This window comes from Phasianus colchicus, chromosome 3, assembly GCF_987193195.1.
Source record: "Phasianus colchicus chromosome 3, bPhaCol1.hap1.1, whole genome shotgun sequence".
In the NCBI taxonomy this organism is placed as follows: Eukaryota; Metazoa; Chordata; class Aves; order Galliformes; family Phasianidae; genus Phasianus; species Phasianus colchicus.
The window spans coordinates 9,400,127-9,418,780 of NC_143438.1; the positions used below are offsets into that span (position 1 = coordinate 9,400,127).

General features: G+C 38.6%; 2 protein-coding genes across 6 annotated transcripts in view; one reads left to right on the plus strand and one right to left on the minus strand.

Annotated features, from left to right (window-relative positions):
- LOC116226471 (uncharacterized) overlaps nucleotides 1-18,654 on the minus strand; it is a 249,168-nt gene that overhangs the window by 218,352 nt on the left and 12,162 nt on the right. For all 4 annotated transcript variants that reach the window (XM_090136913.1, XM_090136917.1, XM_090136911.1 and 1 more), the window contains one exon: nucleotides 17,549-17,591. The gene's annotated coding sequence lies outside the window, so the exon portion shown is untranslated. The remainder of the gene's footprint in view (nucleotides 1-17,548; nucleotides 17,592-18,654) is intronic.
- Nucleotides 1-18,654, plus strand: part of CAP2 (cyclase associated actin cytoskeleton regulatory protein 2) — a 66,541-nt gene that overhangs the window by 39,481 nt on the left and 8,406 nt on the right. For both annotated transcript variants that reach the window (XM_031589386.2, XM_090136903.1), the window contains exons 5-8: nucleotides 4,215-4,358; nucleotides 4,584-4,669; nucleotides 6,410-6,515; nucleotides 18,235-18,433. In XM_031589386.2, coding sequence (XP_031445246.2) covers nucleotides 4,215-4,358; nucleotides 4,584-4,669; nucleotides 6,410-6,515; nucleotides 18,235-18,433 — 535 coding nt within the window. The remainder of the gene's footprint in view (nucleotides 1-4,214; nucleotides 4,359-4,583; nucleotides 4,670-6,409; nucleotides 6,516-18,234; nucleotides 18,434-18,654) is intronic.

The following is an 18,654-nucleotide window of genomic DNA, read 5'->3' on the forward strand; positions in this document are numbered from 1 at the left end:
CAGTCTCATAGAGCACCTCAACTGCAATTTACAGCTAGTCCAAAATAACTTCCCAGAGATGCATACAGTGTGAATGCCAGGTCCTCAGCACCAACTGTTTTGCTCTACAGATCCATTCCTGCTAAGCTGCACTATTTGCCAACATGCACAAAGACAGATGATTCAAATCAATTCTGCTTGCCTGTGAAAAATATAATGCAAATGAAATGGAGACTTTGAACTAATGGAAGAAAAGAAAATAACAGAACTGTAGAATGGAGACAGCATAAAATTAAGGTTGTTCAGGCTGCAGCTGAGTAAAATGAAGGCCTGTTGATCTCAAATGTTCTCAGTTTTCTTTTACTGGTCCTATCCTAAACGCTCCACCCCCTCACTTAACATAACTTAAAAGAGTATTTGTTCCCTTGCCGTGTTTTTTTCACACCAGGCTGGGTCAGCTTAAGCATTTTAATAGTGAGGTCTGAAAAGTCACCACCCATCAACATAAAAATTCTTCAGTTAACAATCTCAACCTCAAAACCATGTAATATTAGCCAGAAAGTACATAAGTTCTTTAAGAGCTGTATTTTTATTTACCTGCTGGGTTTTGTGCTGTTGCAATTCATGCTGGCAGGCTTCTGGACCACAATGATCCTGAGAAAATACCTGTTTTCTCCAGTGAAGCCTGAGGTTTTCAACTAGTCGTTTGTTCCAGCAGCCAAAGGTTAAGCAAGCTTTATTATGCATATTTAAGCAGTTTTATTGTGCCTTAATAGGCAAATCTCAAAATACAACAGTTTGGCCTTTCTCTGAATTAAATCCACGTGCCTCAGTCCTGTTAACCTGTCGTTGGTGGAATTTCTGTGCATATTATGAAAAATCTGAAGGAAAAAAAAAAATGTGTTCAGTAGGTTCTGTGGGAATACTGGTATTCCAGGCCATTTTGTAGGACTGGGCCTGGACTGCTCAACCTCTGAAACCAAAGCCTAAGGCACTTCTTTTTGTATTCTGCAACTTTTTTTGTTGGTTTTTTTTTCCTACTCAGTGCAGTGGTCTCACTATTCTTGATTTTCTATTAAGAATTGTGGATCAAAGCTGACTAGTTGTTTGGGTATTAATATTTAAAAAGACAGTCTGGTTCTAATAATCATTAAGAAGGGACAAAGGAATACAGGAATTACTTTTGATATTTTTATGTTGTGCCATTATTGCATTTTTAAACATTTCAGCAAAACTGATCTTATAATAGGAATGGTGTTCATACAAAGACTGTTAAAATTCTGTTAAACAACTGTGCTGTGTCTTAAATAACTAGACATCTTATCTGGCACATGCCAAAGGCATGCTGTAGATTTTTCCAACAACTCTGATTCATCTCCTTGAATTAATTTTTTCCTAGAGATACAATATGGACAATCAGTTAATTAATAACTGTTCTTACAGTCATTACCATGAAGAGATCGTTCTCCTAGAACTCTTAGCACAACTGGTTCTGTACTGTAGAGCCAAACAAGACTGATTAATGCCAGAATTAACGAGCCTTTCTATATCCATATGCCATATACACTATAATTCATCTGCAGTCTAATCACTAACTAAAAGTTTTGAATCAACTGCACGGAGACAAGACTCAAGTGGTTCTGTGCAGGCCTGTATTCCTTCATTCCTGACCATTACACAGAAGCTCAGATCATAAGAAGCTCACACACACACACACAGTGCAGTCATCCAGACAAGCAGAAATCATTACAAGATAGGATAAGTGCTCAGAGAAGGGAAGGTAAGCTATACTGTTCTTACAGTGCAAAATAGACAGGATAGAGCTGAAGATATCCTCAAGCCCTTTGTGGTTCTTTGCCAAGTGAATGATTACTTTGAGCTACTTCCCTTAGCAATATATTATTTGCCTTTAAAACTCTTACACTGAACTTCTGTGAAATTACTTCAATTCACTACAATTTTCTTAACAGTTGATTCCCTCCAGGTTAAGACCTGTGTTCTGAAGCACAGAAATACTGTCTGTACCAGTAAGAGGAAACCCTCACAAAAGTGGTTGGGAGTTTTTCCAACAGTGTAAGCAGAGTAGGAGGAAGGGAGCTCTTATGTTCCCACTAAGGAAAATGTTCAGCCCTGATGTTGCCTTCTTATCAAAATAAATATAAATATCAAAATATTCTACAAAGGCAACCAGCTATATTAACATTGTTTCATATAGAGGAAGCTGGAGCACGGAAAGGTAACTCAGCTTTCCTAAAATCTGACAATAATTTGGTGGAAGAGCTGCAAACAGAACCTCCCTTTGCAGACTCTCACTTCAGTGCCCTATCTGCAGAAGTGTGCTGCCTCCCAGCGCTGTCTAGATATGCCAGGCATCTGCACAGCTGTATTTTTAGTCCTGATATCCTCACTGTCTGGAACTGGACCATGAAGACTCACAATAAGCCAAAGACTGTAAATATCCCTTCAACTTTATAGGAGGAAAACTGGCATCATATCAAAGAAGAACAAGCACTTTCTTCAATTTCAGTTTTGCTAACTACTGTCATACTTAAAAGATTTCCTTAAAAAAAACTAAGAACCAACCAGCTGCAGTATGTTGTAAACAAGAAAAATTAGAAGGAAGAGTTCCTGCAGAATGTAACATGTTATGGCAACAGAATCAATTTTTCTTAACTACAAATAACAGAGGTTTCGGGGCTCTTTCAGACCTAATGATTGAGCTGGTCATTAAGTCATAAACAAAAATCTTTCCATCTCCCAGTACTACTGTAAACCTTGGTTTTCTCCCAGCCCACTTTGCTGCAGGAGAAGACCAAAAATTCCCATGCATTTCAGATGCCCAAGCCTTTCTCAAAACTACTTTACCACTAAAATATTAAGGCTCTATTGTTGGATCAAAATTCCTTTCAAAATTCATAACCTATTTTTGTCCTATTTTGAGGAGTGTCTTTTGAGTTTTCTCGATCCATAGCAAACATGCTTATTTTCATGATCTTTGAGGTCCCTCCTAACCCAAGCTACTCCACGATTCTATAATTCTATGACATAATATTCTATGAAGCTGAGGTCTCACGGGAAGCTGGAAAGAGGTAATACAGAGACGGAGACCAGATAGCAGGTATATACACATTATTTTGTGTGATAACAGGACAGTCCTCAAAATTATGAGGATTAGTTTCCTCTGGCAAACACATCCACTAAACAAGGACTCCTGAGGGGAAAAAAAAGGTGAGTAGAAAGTACGGAGTTCTGCTACTTTGTCAGGAAAATAATACCTTGGGTGAATTCCGAGTGAAGAGCCAGGGAAACTCAGAATGGGGCACTCTCTTTGGTGGGACCTAGTATGGGTTCTGCAGGCATACTTTTGCAATGAAGACTGTGACTGTTTTTATAGAAACATATTACAAAGTTGCAAAATTCAGCAGCTCTTTTGCTTGTAAACTAATGACTGCTTCTCCCTGAATGAGTTGTTTCTGAGTGGAAGAATTTTTCCCAGCAATTTAGTGCTCCAAATTAGTTTTTCTGAGACACTGAAACTGTGTGATTAACATTCACTTTGCAGAGGAGAAGAGCTTGGATAGCTTTACATTCATTCTGCTTTTCTCCTCACTCCAGACACTGTTCCTTCCGCTCAACACTCATTCCCCTGGATACCATTCCTTTCTGATTAACACAGGGGAATTTCTCCAAGCCATGCCTTGCAGGCAATGTTTTTCCCATGAAACGTTCCCATATTACTTGCAGCCAAAGGAAGTTTAAACATTAAAACTTACCAGTAGGGAGATCTAAAATGGATATTGCCTTCACTGCATTACTTTCTAAATCTTGCTGCCAGATGATAAGGGGTCACTAACTAACAAGTGATTTGTTTCTTATAGAAAGAACAGCTTGGCTATTAATATGAAAAGTTCCAGCCAGTTAAAAACTCTGAAAAAGCTCCAGAAAAATGCTAAAACTCTGAGATACGGGGTCTCTATGGGCCTTAATCAGGATGGCATGTAAAAATGCTGCCAATGCTGTGAACAATTTTTGCTGCATCACATTATTAATACTTAATGTCAGTGCACTTTGCTGCTACAGCCAGAGCGGGGTAATTAAACTGTTACTTTATTGTAGAGAATATGCTTTTCTTTTCTTCCCACTGTTAACACGACAGGCAGGAAGGACATTGTTACACCAGAGCGTGTTTTTGGACCGCCGATTGTTAACAGCAGCGTTCTCTTTTTTTCTTGCAGAATGAAGTGGCTGTGCTTCTCAAGCCAATATCAGAGAAGATTCAGGAAATACAGAACTTTAGAGAAAGAAACAGGGGAAGTCAAATGTTCAACCATCTCTCAGCTGTCAGTGAAAGCATACCTGCACTTGGCTGGATAGCAGTGGTAAGTCACACACAGGCCAGCTGGGAGGGCTGTCAATGGATGTTGTGGCACAGAATAGGTCCAAATCTTGCAGAACTTTGTAGTCTCATCTGCATAGTTCTTCACTCTACTACAACCAAGAAGCTGCTTTATATTATACCTAATATATCAGGGAAGGTGTCTGACTAATGTTTTACCTCCTTTCTCCTTCTGTTGTTTCCTGCTACCATGGGTTGATGGTCCTAGTCTCCTAAACCAGGCCCTTATGTCAAGGAGATGAATGATGCTGCTACCTTTTATACTAACAGGGTATTAAAGGACTACAAGCACAGGTATGTTGCAAAGCCCCAGTGTCTACTAGCCACCATGAGAGAAGAGAGCATTAACCATGCTAACAGGGTTCACAATCCCATCACAAAAAAAAAAAAAAAAACAAAAAACAAAAACATTTTGTAAACAAAAAAGCATTTGTTAAAATCTGATCACAGTAGCTTGCTTTCCCCTCCTCATCTTAGACCAGCAGTGTGTCGCAGCGAGAATGGCAGCAGCACAAGCAAAGCTGGTTTTCGTTCTCTGCAAGTTAATATGATTAATTTTCAGGAGTGCCAGAATGTTGGCTAACTAGCTGCTATGTGTCCCTGTCTCACTTGTGCACTCAAACTGTTACTGTTTTTTCTCTCTGCTTGGAAATGCATGTTTACATGCTAGGTGTGTACAGTTGAGCATCTACTCTCAGAGCTCACAGTGATTTTTTTCTGTACTACTACACTGTTCTTAAAAAGCACAGGGAATTCACAGAACAGTTCCATGAATGGGATCAGGAAAAGAGAATAAGTGTAGATCCTTTCTATGCACTTTTAACAAATGTCATGTGTAAGTCCTTTTCATTTGGTACTTTTGGAGGCCAGATTTTGGCTTTTTATTTTTATATCCTCAGTGAAAAATAGTGTTTGGAGTTGAGTTTCTTCTCTTTAGTGAGGAAAACTTTATATACTTATGTATTTAAATATATAGTTTTATGTATAGATTTCAGTTTGTTCTATATGTATAAATATATTACATATGTATTATATATGTGAAATACATATTATATATTATTATTTTTTGAAGCCTTAGTTGACCTGCTTGAGGTAACTGAACATTTTTTACAATTTAGCTTTGGAAGTACTTATCTTAAAGCAAAATAAAATCTCACATCAAGGTGTAAAGAGGGTGCATTAGCTAGGTACAAAGTTAGTTCTTCTCCTAACAAGGAATTCTTCCCATGTTTTTAACTGAATATTTGACCAGATCACAGTGTCTTCCAAAGCAGTGGAAAGCTGTCTCTTGACTTCACTAGGCCTTGGATTAAACCCATTGTCCCAGATCCTCAGCTGTATTAAACATCAAGCTCCAAAGGAAATAAACAGGGGGTAGGTACCCAAGCACTTGTGAGCATCCACTCCATGGCAGTCACTGTTCAGTAATTACTCTTATGTGGAGTTCCCTAAGTAAGGACCACTCTTACAAGCAGTTTCTCTTTCTGTATGTACTTCCTGTTCTCACTTAATGTACCAGTGGAAGACTTAAGCCTTCCAAATAATGATTCCAGAGCCAACTTTTATTTGCATCAAAACGCTTGATGTATAAGTTTTTCAGTCAGATCCTTATTATATACTAGCTATACTAATACTAGCTTATACATGAGCTAGTATTACACTGGCTACATATGAACTTGGGAGCTAGAGCACTGTAGGTAACCCACAAATAGTTCATTTTCGAAAATTCAGAACCTCGAGATTGAGTCCAGGAAGCTGCTACAAAGTTCCAGATAGCTTCAGTGCTTCTTCAGTTGACTGTGAGTTTGAACAGGAGGAGGCAACACCCTACCAGCAGGCTGTGCTAGAGGCACCACTGCCTCTGGAAGAGCCCAAAAACTTCTAATAGGCCTGAGTATCTTCAGCACTGTGCTGGCTTGCTCCCTGCTAACTGGTTTGTCCATGGCTGCAGGCTTTATCTGCTGTACGCATGAATAGCAGCATTTTCTGATGTGAAGTACAAACACAGATATAAATATTGTTTGTTTTTTACAGTGATACACGTCATGTTGATTGGGTGAAGTCCTACTTGAACATCTGGTCTGACCTTCAAGCATATATCAAAGAACATCATACTACAGGTCTCACCTGGAGTAAAACTGTAAGCACCCTTCATTGTTTCATGAAAAAAAAAAAAAAGTAACCAATTTGACTTTTAATGGTCATTAGCTCAGAAAAATACATATCCAGGTGAGAAACAGAATTAATGGCCAATGAACTTCCTAGCCAAGATGACAGAAGCTTGAAAGACAGGCAAAGTTGATCTATCAGGCCACTGTGATACAGTTTTTGAGGAAAAAAGATTTGTTTGGGGTGGTTACAACTATAATTCCCAGTTGCAGATAGTGAGGAAAGACAGACACTTCTCCAGGCCAGATACAGTGGAACACAGGAACAAAAACAAAACATGTAAAGGAAAAAGAAATTCATGCCAAGTTCTTAGTCCACAGTTAGCCATCTGTATAAACTTAGTATTTTATACATAAAGAGATAATTTCTGAAATACATATACTTCATATATATATTCAGAGAGATAGCATATATAACTGTACTATTTATGCTCTCTATATGAGCATCTTCTGGGTGATACATCTGAAATGGATAACAAGATGATCACAATGAATATTGTTCTCTAAAAGAAGTAAAAAACATTAGGAATGAGTTTTCTGTTAGATATAAAGGTGAGAGTTTATGTCAACAGTCTACATTCATGCAGTGTTCTACATAAGATTGGAATAACGTACTTACATTTATTACCAAGTTACAAGATTTGCTGTCATAATTTTCTAAACTTACCAGTGCACACACATACTTGCACATACAGTCATTCATACCAAGACTATCACTTATGCATAGGCAAACATTTTTATTTTTAATTGAAAGACCGTTAAGAGGCTGACATAGACTATCAGATAACTTAATTCTCAGACCCAAATCATGGTGACAACACAAGGAAGTGAAACGGATCTTTATGATTGAATGTATATTAACATGGTATCTAGAAAAGTTACTTCATCTCCCATGTATGGAAGACATAATCATATGAAAGAATGTAGAACATATACTACTTGTTCTCAGCTACAGACACTGTACAAGTCCTTACAGTATTCAAATGCAAGTTCAAATACAAGAGAAACTATGATCTGTGTGTACTTTTTAGTTTGAAGCAATGCAAAAATATTTAAACCTGATAAATTGAAAGACTGGAATTATCTCCTGCTTTGTAGGGTTCTGTAGTAAAAATCTGAAATGTTAAATATGATGCTCTCTCTTAATTCAGTACAAAGTTTCACACATGCTACATCTGACTCTATTGTAATCAGTGAGCATGAGAAGAGCCGATGATTTTTAAGTGACTGTTAGGAAAGCATAAGAAATTATAGCATCCTGCTAGCAGTTATCCTAAGAATCTGGAACGAGTTTAATTCTGCCAATAAAGAAAGATACATGTATCAGTGCATCTTTAATTAAATAGAATTTTACAAGAATAGAAGTAGTGCTATAGAGATTTGTTATATTTGTTACACAATATAGAAGGAAACCTCAGTGCTGTGAGTACTGGTAATCTTACAGAAAGTGTGGCTATTGCAGATTATATTTGACTGGTCTTAAATGCATCTCAGCCGTCACATCTCTCTATTTTCCTTTCCTTTGATATGCAGCAAATTGCTGAAACCAAATCTAGGTGTGACTTGTTTATTCGTATTAATCGTATTTTACTGTGAACAGTGCTTATTATATCTTGAGTGATGAGACTACTAGTATATCTGAAGCATTGTTTTCACTCAATTTGGATATTGCTTTCATTTGAAAGAAGATATCTTGAAAATATGGATCATATGAACTATCATTCATATAATGTATGTCAGAAAGATTAAGTTAAAGGTTATACGTCTACAGGAAAGCGGTTTGTAAATTTTTATTTCATGTGATTGTAAGGACATTGGAATCCAGTGAGGTAGCAGGTTGTTTAAATACCTTGTTTAGATGTTGTTTAAATATTTTTATGAAGATTGGTAACAATTACATCCATGAAAGCGATGAATTACTAAAATGATACTGTGATTTTTTAATGCATTTTAAGGTGAGAATGAAAGTGACGGATTCATGCTGCGTGAAGTTAAGCATGAAGATCTGCAGAATCAGGGCCTAGACAGAAAGGGAGGTTATAAGAAAGAAGCAGACAGACTCTTTGGCAGGGTTTGTTGTGATAGAACAAGGGAAATGGTTTCAAACTAAAAGAGGTGAGATTTAGGTTGGATATAAGGAAAAATGCTTTGTACAATAAGGGTTGTCCAGATTGCCCAGAGATGTGGTGGATGCCCCATCCCTGGAGGTGTGCAAGGTCAGCCTGGAGCATGCTTTGAGCAACCTGATCTCACGTGTAGGTGTCCACGTTCATTGCAGAGTGGTTGGACTAGGTGACCTTTAAAAGTCCCTTCCAAAAGATTCTATGATTCTATGAAATAAAATATTTAAAAGTCGTAGAAATATTCCAGATGCAGTTGTTAATCATGGCACACAGCAGCTTCCACTTATATGCATAAAAGAAAAAAACAGTGTGGCAAGGCATTAAGAAGGTGGTACATTTATGAAAGGGAGACGTTGATACAGAAAAGCTATTCTGCTTTTAGGGGGAGAGAGAAAGAAAGCAAGTCTTTGACCAGTGAAAGTACACATTTATAAGTACACTATAGCAATAATTTAGCCTTCATAGCTGCAGAAGTCAACAAAGCAATGCTAGAAGCATTAATAGAAAAAGCTGTTAAGTGAAATATTTGGGTAATTCTGAAGAGAACATCAACTACTGCATTTCTTAGAGCTGTATTATTTTAGCTTGGACTGCAACAAAACACCAATAGCATCAGTCCAGGCTAAGCTTGTGTTTCCAAAAAGGACGGGGCAGTTTTTTTAATGGGCAGTTGGCCTCTTTATCTATAGATGCAGCATGGTGTGGCACACACATTTCTGGCCGTGCTCCAAGGCAGTATCACAAAGCCATGCAATTTCCAGCCCCCATGTACCCATCCATCAAGTTGCACAGCGCAGCTGCAGCCAACTTTGTAACAAATCATTGGTACATACAGCAGTGTTCTTGGCTCTGGCAGTAGCACACAGGCAGACACTTTAGAGAAAAGTGTCAGAAATGTCTTAATAAATTACAGGACATGCACTAAAACTAAAACACATAAATGTATCCTGTAGTGAGAAGCAGTTCAGTGTACTCTCTATATATCACTTAAAGCATCTTGATAATTGGAACAATAGTAATTACCCACCTAATAGAGATATGCAAGCATTAACTTGCTGCCATATATGAAATTCTGAAGTGTCAGTGAGTTTTATGCAAAAAATGAAATGCAGTAAGTGGCCGGTGTAGCATTTTACCCATTCAGCAACTGTCATGTTTGCTTGCTGCAGCTTTCTGACTTAAACATGAAATGTACAGCTGTAACAGTAACCTCTGTCCTTTTTTCAGTCTTTACTGAAAATAGCAAGTGTCCTTTTCCTTCCCCCCACCTCCTAAAGAAGGGATTCCATTGAAGCACAGCTCGCTCTTTCCTCCCTGCTTTTTTTTTTTTTCTTTCTTTTGGTGGTGTAAAGAAATGAACAGCTGTAATATAAGCTCACAAGAATGCCTCATAAAAGTTTGTTTGCTACAAGGACTGCATGAGTAAGCTGGGGGAAGTGAAACTTCTGCTCCTATTATTGCAGGTTAACTCTGCAGCAAGAAAATGAGAGGTTGCTGTAGTTTCCTGTACATCAAATAAGTGTTAAGAAAGAGATCTTGCTCAAGGATAATTGTCTTAAATGTTCCTCTCATTTGCAGATAGAGCTGCAGTAAGTTTTTGCTGTTTGTACACAGTTGTCATTTAGGATGAATTTTGACAGCAGGATTTGAAGAGGTATTCACAAAATAGGGGTGAATTTCTTTACAGTGTTTGGTTTAACACAAAATGACACTCAAGTAATGAATGCTCTCCCACCCCCGTTTACAAATCAAAACAAATTGCTAGCAGGAAGCCTGCATCTGCATAGCAGTTGATGTAGTTGAATCAGTTAAGATTTATTTATAACCTATTCCCACTGAATCATAGAATGGCTTGGGTTGGAAGGGACCTCCTGAAGTCTTTTTCCCTTTCATTAATGTACATATATATATGGTCATATACTATTCTAAAAACATTATTTAAAAGTTGAAATTCACCACAGGTTCTACAAATGGCCATCACACATCCTACATCAGCCTGAGTGCAATTACACTGGCCTCAATGCAACCTTTGGCCATTTTGTGCTCACCCAGAATAATCACCTGCAGATATTTTCCTATTAAAAGGCTCTGCCTGTCTCCTGTACTATCAAAATACTTTCTTGCAACGTATCAACTCTCTAAATAACAATGTGAACAAGTTGAAAAAGACCAAATCCTGCAGGCGAAAGCCTTCTATTATCATTACAGTATCTCTTCTGTGCTGTTTGGTTTGACTCACTTATCAAGAAGCCATCGTCTGAGCCACTTCACTGAAGCTAAAGGTCAAAACTGTAGTGCCAAATTCCATCCAAAGCCACAGCTGCAATCCCAGAGGCTTCACTCTGACAGAACTAATGGCAGCACACACAGACTGATTTAAATGTCTGTACCTTGGATAAGACACAGACTTTTTCAGAGTGTTCGGTTTTTCTTGTCATAGCTTTTCCTTGCCTCTTCTGTCTCTTTCTCTTCCCTTTTATTTCCTTTTCTTCTTCCTCTTCCTCTCCCTCTCCTCCTTTCCTTATGTTTGATGTTAAAAATTTGTTCCCTTTAGCTGTTTGTTTCTCAGACAATAGACAACATACAGGTTTTGATATATGATCAATTTAGAAACTGGCCTCCAGAAAGATACAGGAAAAACCCTTTCCTTAAGGCAGTTTCTTATTTGGAAACTGCCCTAAAAGTTGCCCATCATTTTAGAAGCATCCTGGCAACTCTATAATTAGTTGCTTCTGTTGGACTTTGCCACTATGACATTGAAGTCCCTTTGAAAAAAGTGGTTTTACTCCCTTATTTAAAAAATGGCTGAAAATACATGTCTCTGCTGGCTATCAGTGGTGTCCTTTCAATGTCAGTGACCCAACACCACTCAGACATGTTAGGAAGAGGCTGGAAGAGGTTTGTTTGACAACAGCTGTCAAACGTAACATGTAACATAATGCAACCTGGTTTCAGTGGAAAAGGGAAAGGGAAGAGAAAACTGAAAGCATGTAAAATGGAGAGAAAAAGAAAAAAGAACATCTATTAAAACTTCAGTGTAACGCAGTAGAGTCATCTTCTTTTTAACTGAATTTTTGTTTAAGTATAGGATGGTTTAATGTGCCTATGGGAGCAAGTTCCTCCTTGACAACTGCACTAAGATACAGCTTTCAGATGGTTTAGAAGACCATGGCTGTGTATAACATTTCTGACTGGGTACCTGGGAAGATGTGAGGACCACTTTAAATCCTCAACAGGTGACAAATGGCAGAAATGCATTAAAAGGGGCTTAAAAGTTTGCAAACTCAACAGATAAGTAATTCTGGGACTCAGTAACAAGAAAAAAAGAGCCTAGTCTGTTTTTTGTTGCTTTGTGATTTAAGTCTCAATGATTACGGGCCCTGCAAGTCAGCTGTTTCATCTAGTAAATTGTGTATCTGAGGGCAGCAGAACCCCCATGCAGACAGGTGGCATAAATACAGTACGTAATAGGACTGTTGTGCTAAGCTACTTTTACACACAAAAACACCTTAACAAGAGCTCTGTGCCCCTAAGTCAGAGTCCATCTGTTCCCAGAGGTTGACACATGATATTTTGAGCTCCACAATTCTTGTCTTTGCCTGTGCATATGTACAAGAAGAACGATACAGAATGCTGTGATCATTTTAGGTGTGAAACTAGGATTGCTAAAAGAGAGGGTTTTTTTGTTTCTTTTCTTTTAAGGAGAACATAGCCCCTGTTAAGATTTCTATTTACCTGCTGCCTTGAAAAGATGGCTTTTCAATAAATGAAGGGAGGGATATTATGCCTATTTCTAAGCCACTTGTTGCCTCAGCCATAGATAGATATTATATCTTAACGTGAGTTACAAACAAAAAAGTACCATATATTACGTGCACATTCATACTGAATTTCTTTATATGCATTGTATAGATATTTATAATCTGTTTGTCTTTGGTTAAAACTGTCCATTAGTGTTACAAGAGATGGCTGTTCACTTTAATATTCCACAGCAGGTTCCCACCATAAGAACTTTGTTCCTCCCTGTACACATGCTGCACATCAGCTAAAGCTAGATAAACACAGAGAAATACTGTGGTGGTTTGTACAGGGCCTGGCCCATAAGACCTTCTCATCCTCCCTCAGGACAGCAGCATGTGATAAAATTGCATGGTTCCATTTCAGCTCTTCCCAGCTGCCACTGGGAACCAGTGACAGCAGCAAGAGATTCTAATTATGGTTCTTTGCTGTTATGATACTACAAACACAACAGCATGTCAAGCTGCATATAGCCCCTAGGACCTACAGAGCACTTGTATAGACACTGTCGTGTTTCTCTGACAAGACTGGCCACTGCATTGTGCTCCAAGGAAAGCCCTTGGTAGACATGCTCTGTATGCAAGGTCTAGCTCTCCAAAATCAAGGGTTTCGCTCATCTCTACTGTAATTTCAAGGGAATTAAATAAGATTCAGCACAGATGAATTTTAATTAGCCAGCTACCCCAAAAATAAACAGTCTCTTCTTTATTCCACTGAGCCAGGTAGGCAGACAGCTTGGAGAGAAAAAAAAAAAATACCTCACCCTTCTGCCAGTCCTATGAGATAAAGCTAGAAATACAGCTTACTCTGAGCTTGTACTGCAATCCTGCAAACCCTTCCACGGTGATAATATACATTTATCAGACCCAAGGCTGTCAGCAGCTTCAGATGCTGGCTCCAGGGAAATGGCTGAGGCACAGGCAATGGGAAGCTCTTGAGCCTCTGCAGATGGCTCTGGGCTATCCAGCAAAGGCTATCCCTGACCCCTTCCTGTCACTTCATTCAGATCATAGTTTAGAAGGAGGCCAAAGACATTTTTCTTTTCCCAGAGAGAAGAATTCTGGAATATTTTGTCCTCTTCATAACTATTTCTAATGACCACAGGGCCTGCATCCTCTGTTCCTGATTGGACCTTACTCAGAGAATGACACCTTTTCCAATATTTCAGGAGGCCCTGGGAACAAGATTGCAACCATATCAAGTTCACTCTGATACAAAGCTAACAGGTTAAACATTAATGGCTTGTTTTCATGTTGCATTTTCATGAAGAAAGGCTGAAGCTATCTATCTATTCCCCTCGCAATTCTTTCAAGGGGCATATTTTCAAATGATGAAAAAAATGACCTCAGCAACATGGCAATGAGAACATTTGGCTATCAGCACAACTTGTCACGAAGTGTACAGACACCACTGCACTGAGAACAGCAGCTGTTACCAAGGCAAACAGCTGAAATAAAAGAGGAAGAAAGGCGGCTTGCAAATAACCGCCTTTGCTAGTCCAAATGGCTCTTAATACTCTTTGTGTAAAGACACACTGTTGTTAACATCTGCTTGAAGTTAATATAAAGAGTTGTTTGCAAATAGCAAAGCTGGTAAGCACCTGCTGCCTCAGGAAAGATGAACTTTTGTGGGCATAACGTGCTATTTTATTCCCAGCAGCTCTCGTAAACACCATGCTATACAGAAAAGAAATGAATGGACTCTGTGAAGAGCACTTTAGTTGAAATAGGATATTCACAAATAGAACTATACACAAGTATTGCTAGATACCAGAACAGTTTAAGAGTCTGGTTCAGAAATATTCTAGAGCCCGAGGATCTAAGTAGTCTTAGAAAGATGACTAAGAAAAGGAAACCAATTTTCAGTGACTTAGGTTGATAATACTGAGGTCTGTGCATTAACAGAGGTCGAAACTAATCAAAAGAAGAAAGTTCCTGGAGCCACTTCTCTAGTCTGGTTTTAAAACTGCCCTGGGCACAAGCATGTTTTAGTCCAGCACAATCTCCCTGACATGCAGGGAATGCAAGAAGTGTACTGTGTTTCCTGCAGTTCATTTGCACCTTCCATCCCCTTCTAAGTGTTACCCTGAGTCGTTCCTCCCACAAAAATATTTCATATCGACTTGACTGTTAGCTTGATTTCCATCAGGTAAATCAAAATGGAAAAGAAAAGAAGATAAAAGCTAGAGTGAGATAGAGCACTTCTATACAGCATGACTCTGTATGCCTTCCCAAGTCTTCCAGACCTCTGTCTCTTTTCCATGCTGCTCTGTTTCATTTGAGGATTGTTGTACTGCATGTATCGATGTCATTAGATGGTAGGCTTACAGTGGAGCAGTTAGTCCTGGCCCTATCATTAACAGCCCTTTTAGACTTTGACTTGCCTTTTCATTTTGCCTAGGTTAACTTATGACTGAAATCATTTGCAGTTTTCAGAATGGCAGCAGATTTTCAGATCCTGGCCATAGATGTATAGACATAATTGAAAACGTCACCATGTTCTGTTAGCTTCTGTAGCTGTAACTCGGTCATAAACAAGAATTTGTCACAAAGGAGAAAAGTTTACAACAAAGGTTCAGTCCGTCTCTTATTTCTGTGATTCCACAAGGTCACAAAGAAAAATGAAGAACCCCAGTTGTCTTCTCCTCGTGACAGCTCCTGTACTGTTATTATGTATAACCCAACATCTTTTGAGCACAGTAGAGATAGCCACTGACTTCAGAGGATGGACCAACCTTGTAAAGAAAAGTGGAGGGTTTTGACTAGACTTGGTTTATCTCTGGGAGTACTGCTTTAGAAGAAGAACATGCTCGTAATTGCCCAGATCCTTTCCCACCTCTGCCCTTGAAAAGTAAATAAGACATTCTCCAGTCACATAAGACCATGTCTGAATTTGATTATTTAAAATCCTTCTGTTTTATTTGTGTTTTCACTAGATAGTCCTTTCAGAGTTCTGGGAGAGGGATCATCCACTTCCCACGATTAAATTCTTCTGAGTTTTGCTTCTACTTTGGTTACTGGACATTCCCTTCCCTTTGTTCCTGTTTGGAAAACTGCCCTTTGATTAGCTTCAGCTTAGCATCACTACTTAGCATCATCGTTTGAGTTCAGAGTCTCCTGCATAGATCAGGCATAGGCCTTTAGCACCTGAAGCAAAGAGATTGGCAGCGACCCACCATTCTGTGCTATATGCAGAACATGCAGATAACTCCTGCATGTTTGTAGCTTTTGCAGAATTTAATTGGTGTTAATTACAAAAGAACGTCGGCTGCTTCTGCTTCTAGGTGACAGTTGCTCCTCAAACAACGACTCTTTCACACACAAGTTTCTGGAAAATCACAGTACTGTATTTATGCAGGTGGAAGCTATAAAGTATGTTGGGAAATCAGACAGCCAAATTTTTATCTCAAGCCACAAGTTATTAACCACTACTGCCAGTACTACCATTAATCTACTCACTTAAAGCATACATAATTCATAGCTGCAGGTTCACACTGCAGTGTGGATGGTGAGTGCCATTTCTGTGTAGCTGAGTATTTTAAAAAGACCTGCAAATGCAATGTTCATAATTCTGGATAACCAGGACATAGTGAATTCAGTTGCTATGGTTGCAGGCAACAGATAGGGAAGATCTCTGTTGCACCTCAGGCAGCAATAACTGATTGTGCCACTAAATCCACTTACATTCATTTTTTACTATAGTAATTCACAGTTGTGCTGACTCTGCTGCAGGTAACATTACTGACATGAGCACAGGCAGGAAGATGGGCACTGTAAATAGAGTTCCCAGTGGGGGAGTTGTCCCCAGTCCAAAATAATAGCCTATAATTACCAAGTACATATGCAGAAATGCTCGGAATTAAATGTATCCGTGCAACAGTGAAATGTCTCTAAGAGCAAACAACATCAGAACCTGGTTCTGGTGTATCTTGACAATAAATGATAATCAATTCCAAAATGGGATTCTCCTCTTTTGCTGACATTTGGTTAAAAACATTTAACAGCACGGGGGAGAACTCATTGCTTTAAGAGATCACAGATCCTTTCAGAAACAATCAGGCCGTGCTGTTACATCAGCTTTGTTACTCACCTGAGTCTTACTGTGCAAGTGCAGTTTTAATGCCACTAATGTGTATGTGTAATGTGACAAAGTATCTTGCAGTGTATTTATCACTGAAGTAATCATAAATGGTTGTCCTGAATGGAACAGTACCCACATGCTGAAGACCCACATGCTGAAGACCCACGTGCCAAGAGAAGGGTTACATTAAGATGTTAATTAATGTTGTTATTACTTTTCCATGCTGCTTAAATCAGGGTCATACAGACTGTTGGGTACTCAAGTGTGCCAGTCTTTTTTTTTTTTTTAAAGGATGTCTGAAGAATAACAAAAGTGTGTGCACCTCAGCCCCCTTCACATTTGAGATCACAAGCCAAAGCTAGTTCACTGTTTAAAAATTAGCTACAGATTTTACTCCTGTGAGATGCATGAACCATATGGATGCTTTGATGTTTTCACTTAGTGCAAAGCAGAAAGTAGTGGTACATTAAACAATTAAAAATATCCTTTGAGTCCAGCTAAGCAATATCTGTTTCCAGTATTGGTTACCTGGGATGCATTTTTAACAACCTATATCTCCTAACAAAGGCAGCCAATTAGGAGACATGACTCTGTAAGTCTCTGTCATTTTTCCACTGTATCTACCTACCTAATGAATATTATATAATGCATATATATAATATAATGCAATGCACAACACTTGGATAGGTAGCTAAATTAATCAGACCAACCTAATTTTTTCTAGCAGTTCTTACAAAAGTCTCTGCTGTGCTGCAGAGATGCTGTCTAGATGAGCAATTTCTGGCATCAGAGTGACACTCAGTGGCAAGACAGGAAAAGCGATTCTCAGTTTCACGGATTCTTTGTATCTTTAGTATCAGTAGGATGCATAAAATTGTAATCAGCTCATTATCAGTATTCCCTTTTTGTTTAATAATATTATATATGAGCATCACCATTCAGACAAAAACATCAAAACATTTACTTTTGATTGTGCAAACTAATAGAATGATTGCACTACTTACTTTATCAGGGTCCCCTCACTCATTATTCATGTGCTGCCATCTCCTGCAATTGAAGACAAATAATTTGAGAAATCAAAAAATATTGAATTTCATAAAGAACTGACTTGAATGACCATAGCTTTGTATTCTGCTGCAATTCAAATCTTTGCAGATTACTTCAACAGTCTGAAGAATAGCATTTTACATACTTTTTATAGTTGAGAATCTTGCATAACTGACATTCAGTGACCCTCTCAGTTATTTTTTAGACAAAACATTTTCAGTGTTTCTGAACACACATCAAGTTACTGAATACAGTGTCTCAAGAAAAAAAAAAGAGATTTTTGCTTTTATATCTGAGAAGTATTTACATATCACACCACATATAAATCATATGGAAACTTTAATATTGGAGATGTTTAATAATACTCTTGGCAAACATTTTGTATAAATATGTTAGGTGGAGTAGCTGTGCAGCAGAGTGGCTGTGTGGACTGCCTGCCTTTCCAGCCTGGTTTCCATTGATGCGAGGAAAGATTAATAGTGTTTAATAACCACTTATGATGCTAGAAGTTCTTCTGAACATGTGGCTGCCTGGGATCAATGAAACTCAACAGTATCCAAGGATGTTAACAAGTAAGAGCTATCATAATAAAGTGTTCCTTGAAACACTGTATTTAAAAATAATTTCCATCTATCCCACACAGGGTCCTGTTGCATCAGCCGTGTCTATGAGATCTGTCCTAACCAGTGGGTCATGCCCCTCTTCAACACCTCCTCCACCACCACCACCTCCACCAGGACCTCCCCCCATCTTTGACACAGAAACCCCCCCAAAGGATGAAGGAACGGCATCTCGCTCAGCACTGTTTGCACAGCTTAACCAAGGAGAGGCAATTACCAAAGGTCAGGAGAAAAGAAATCAAATTGTGACCCTTGAGTCAAACTACATCAACAGCTGTTGCATGTACTGACCCAAATTCCACCAATGTTTTAAAGCTACGTTTAGGCAACAGAGATCTTTCCAAGGCTTGTACTGGTCCATCTGGATGAGACAGCATACCAAACCCTCCTTTAGAAGTAGCAGCACTCAAAATTGTTCAGTATTCCTGAAATTCACACCACTT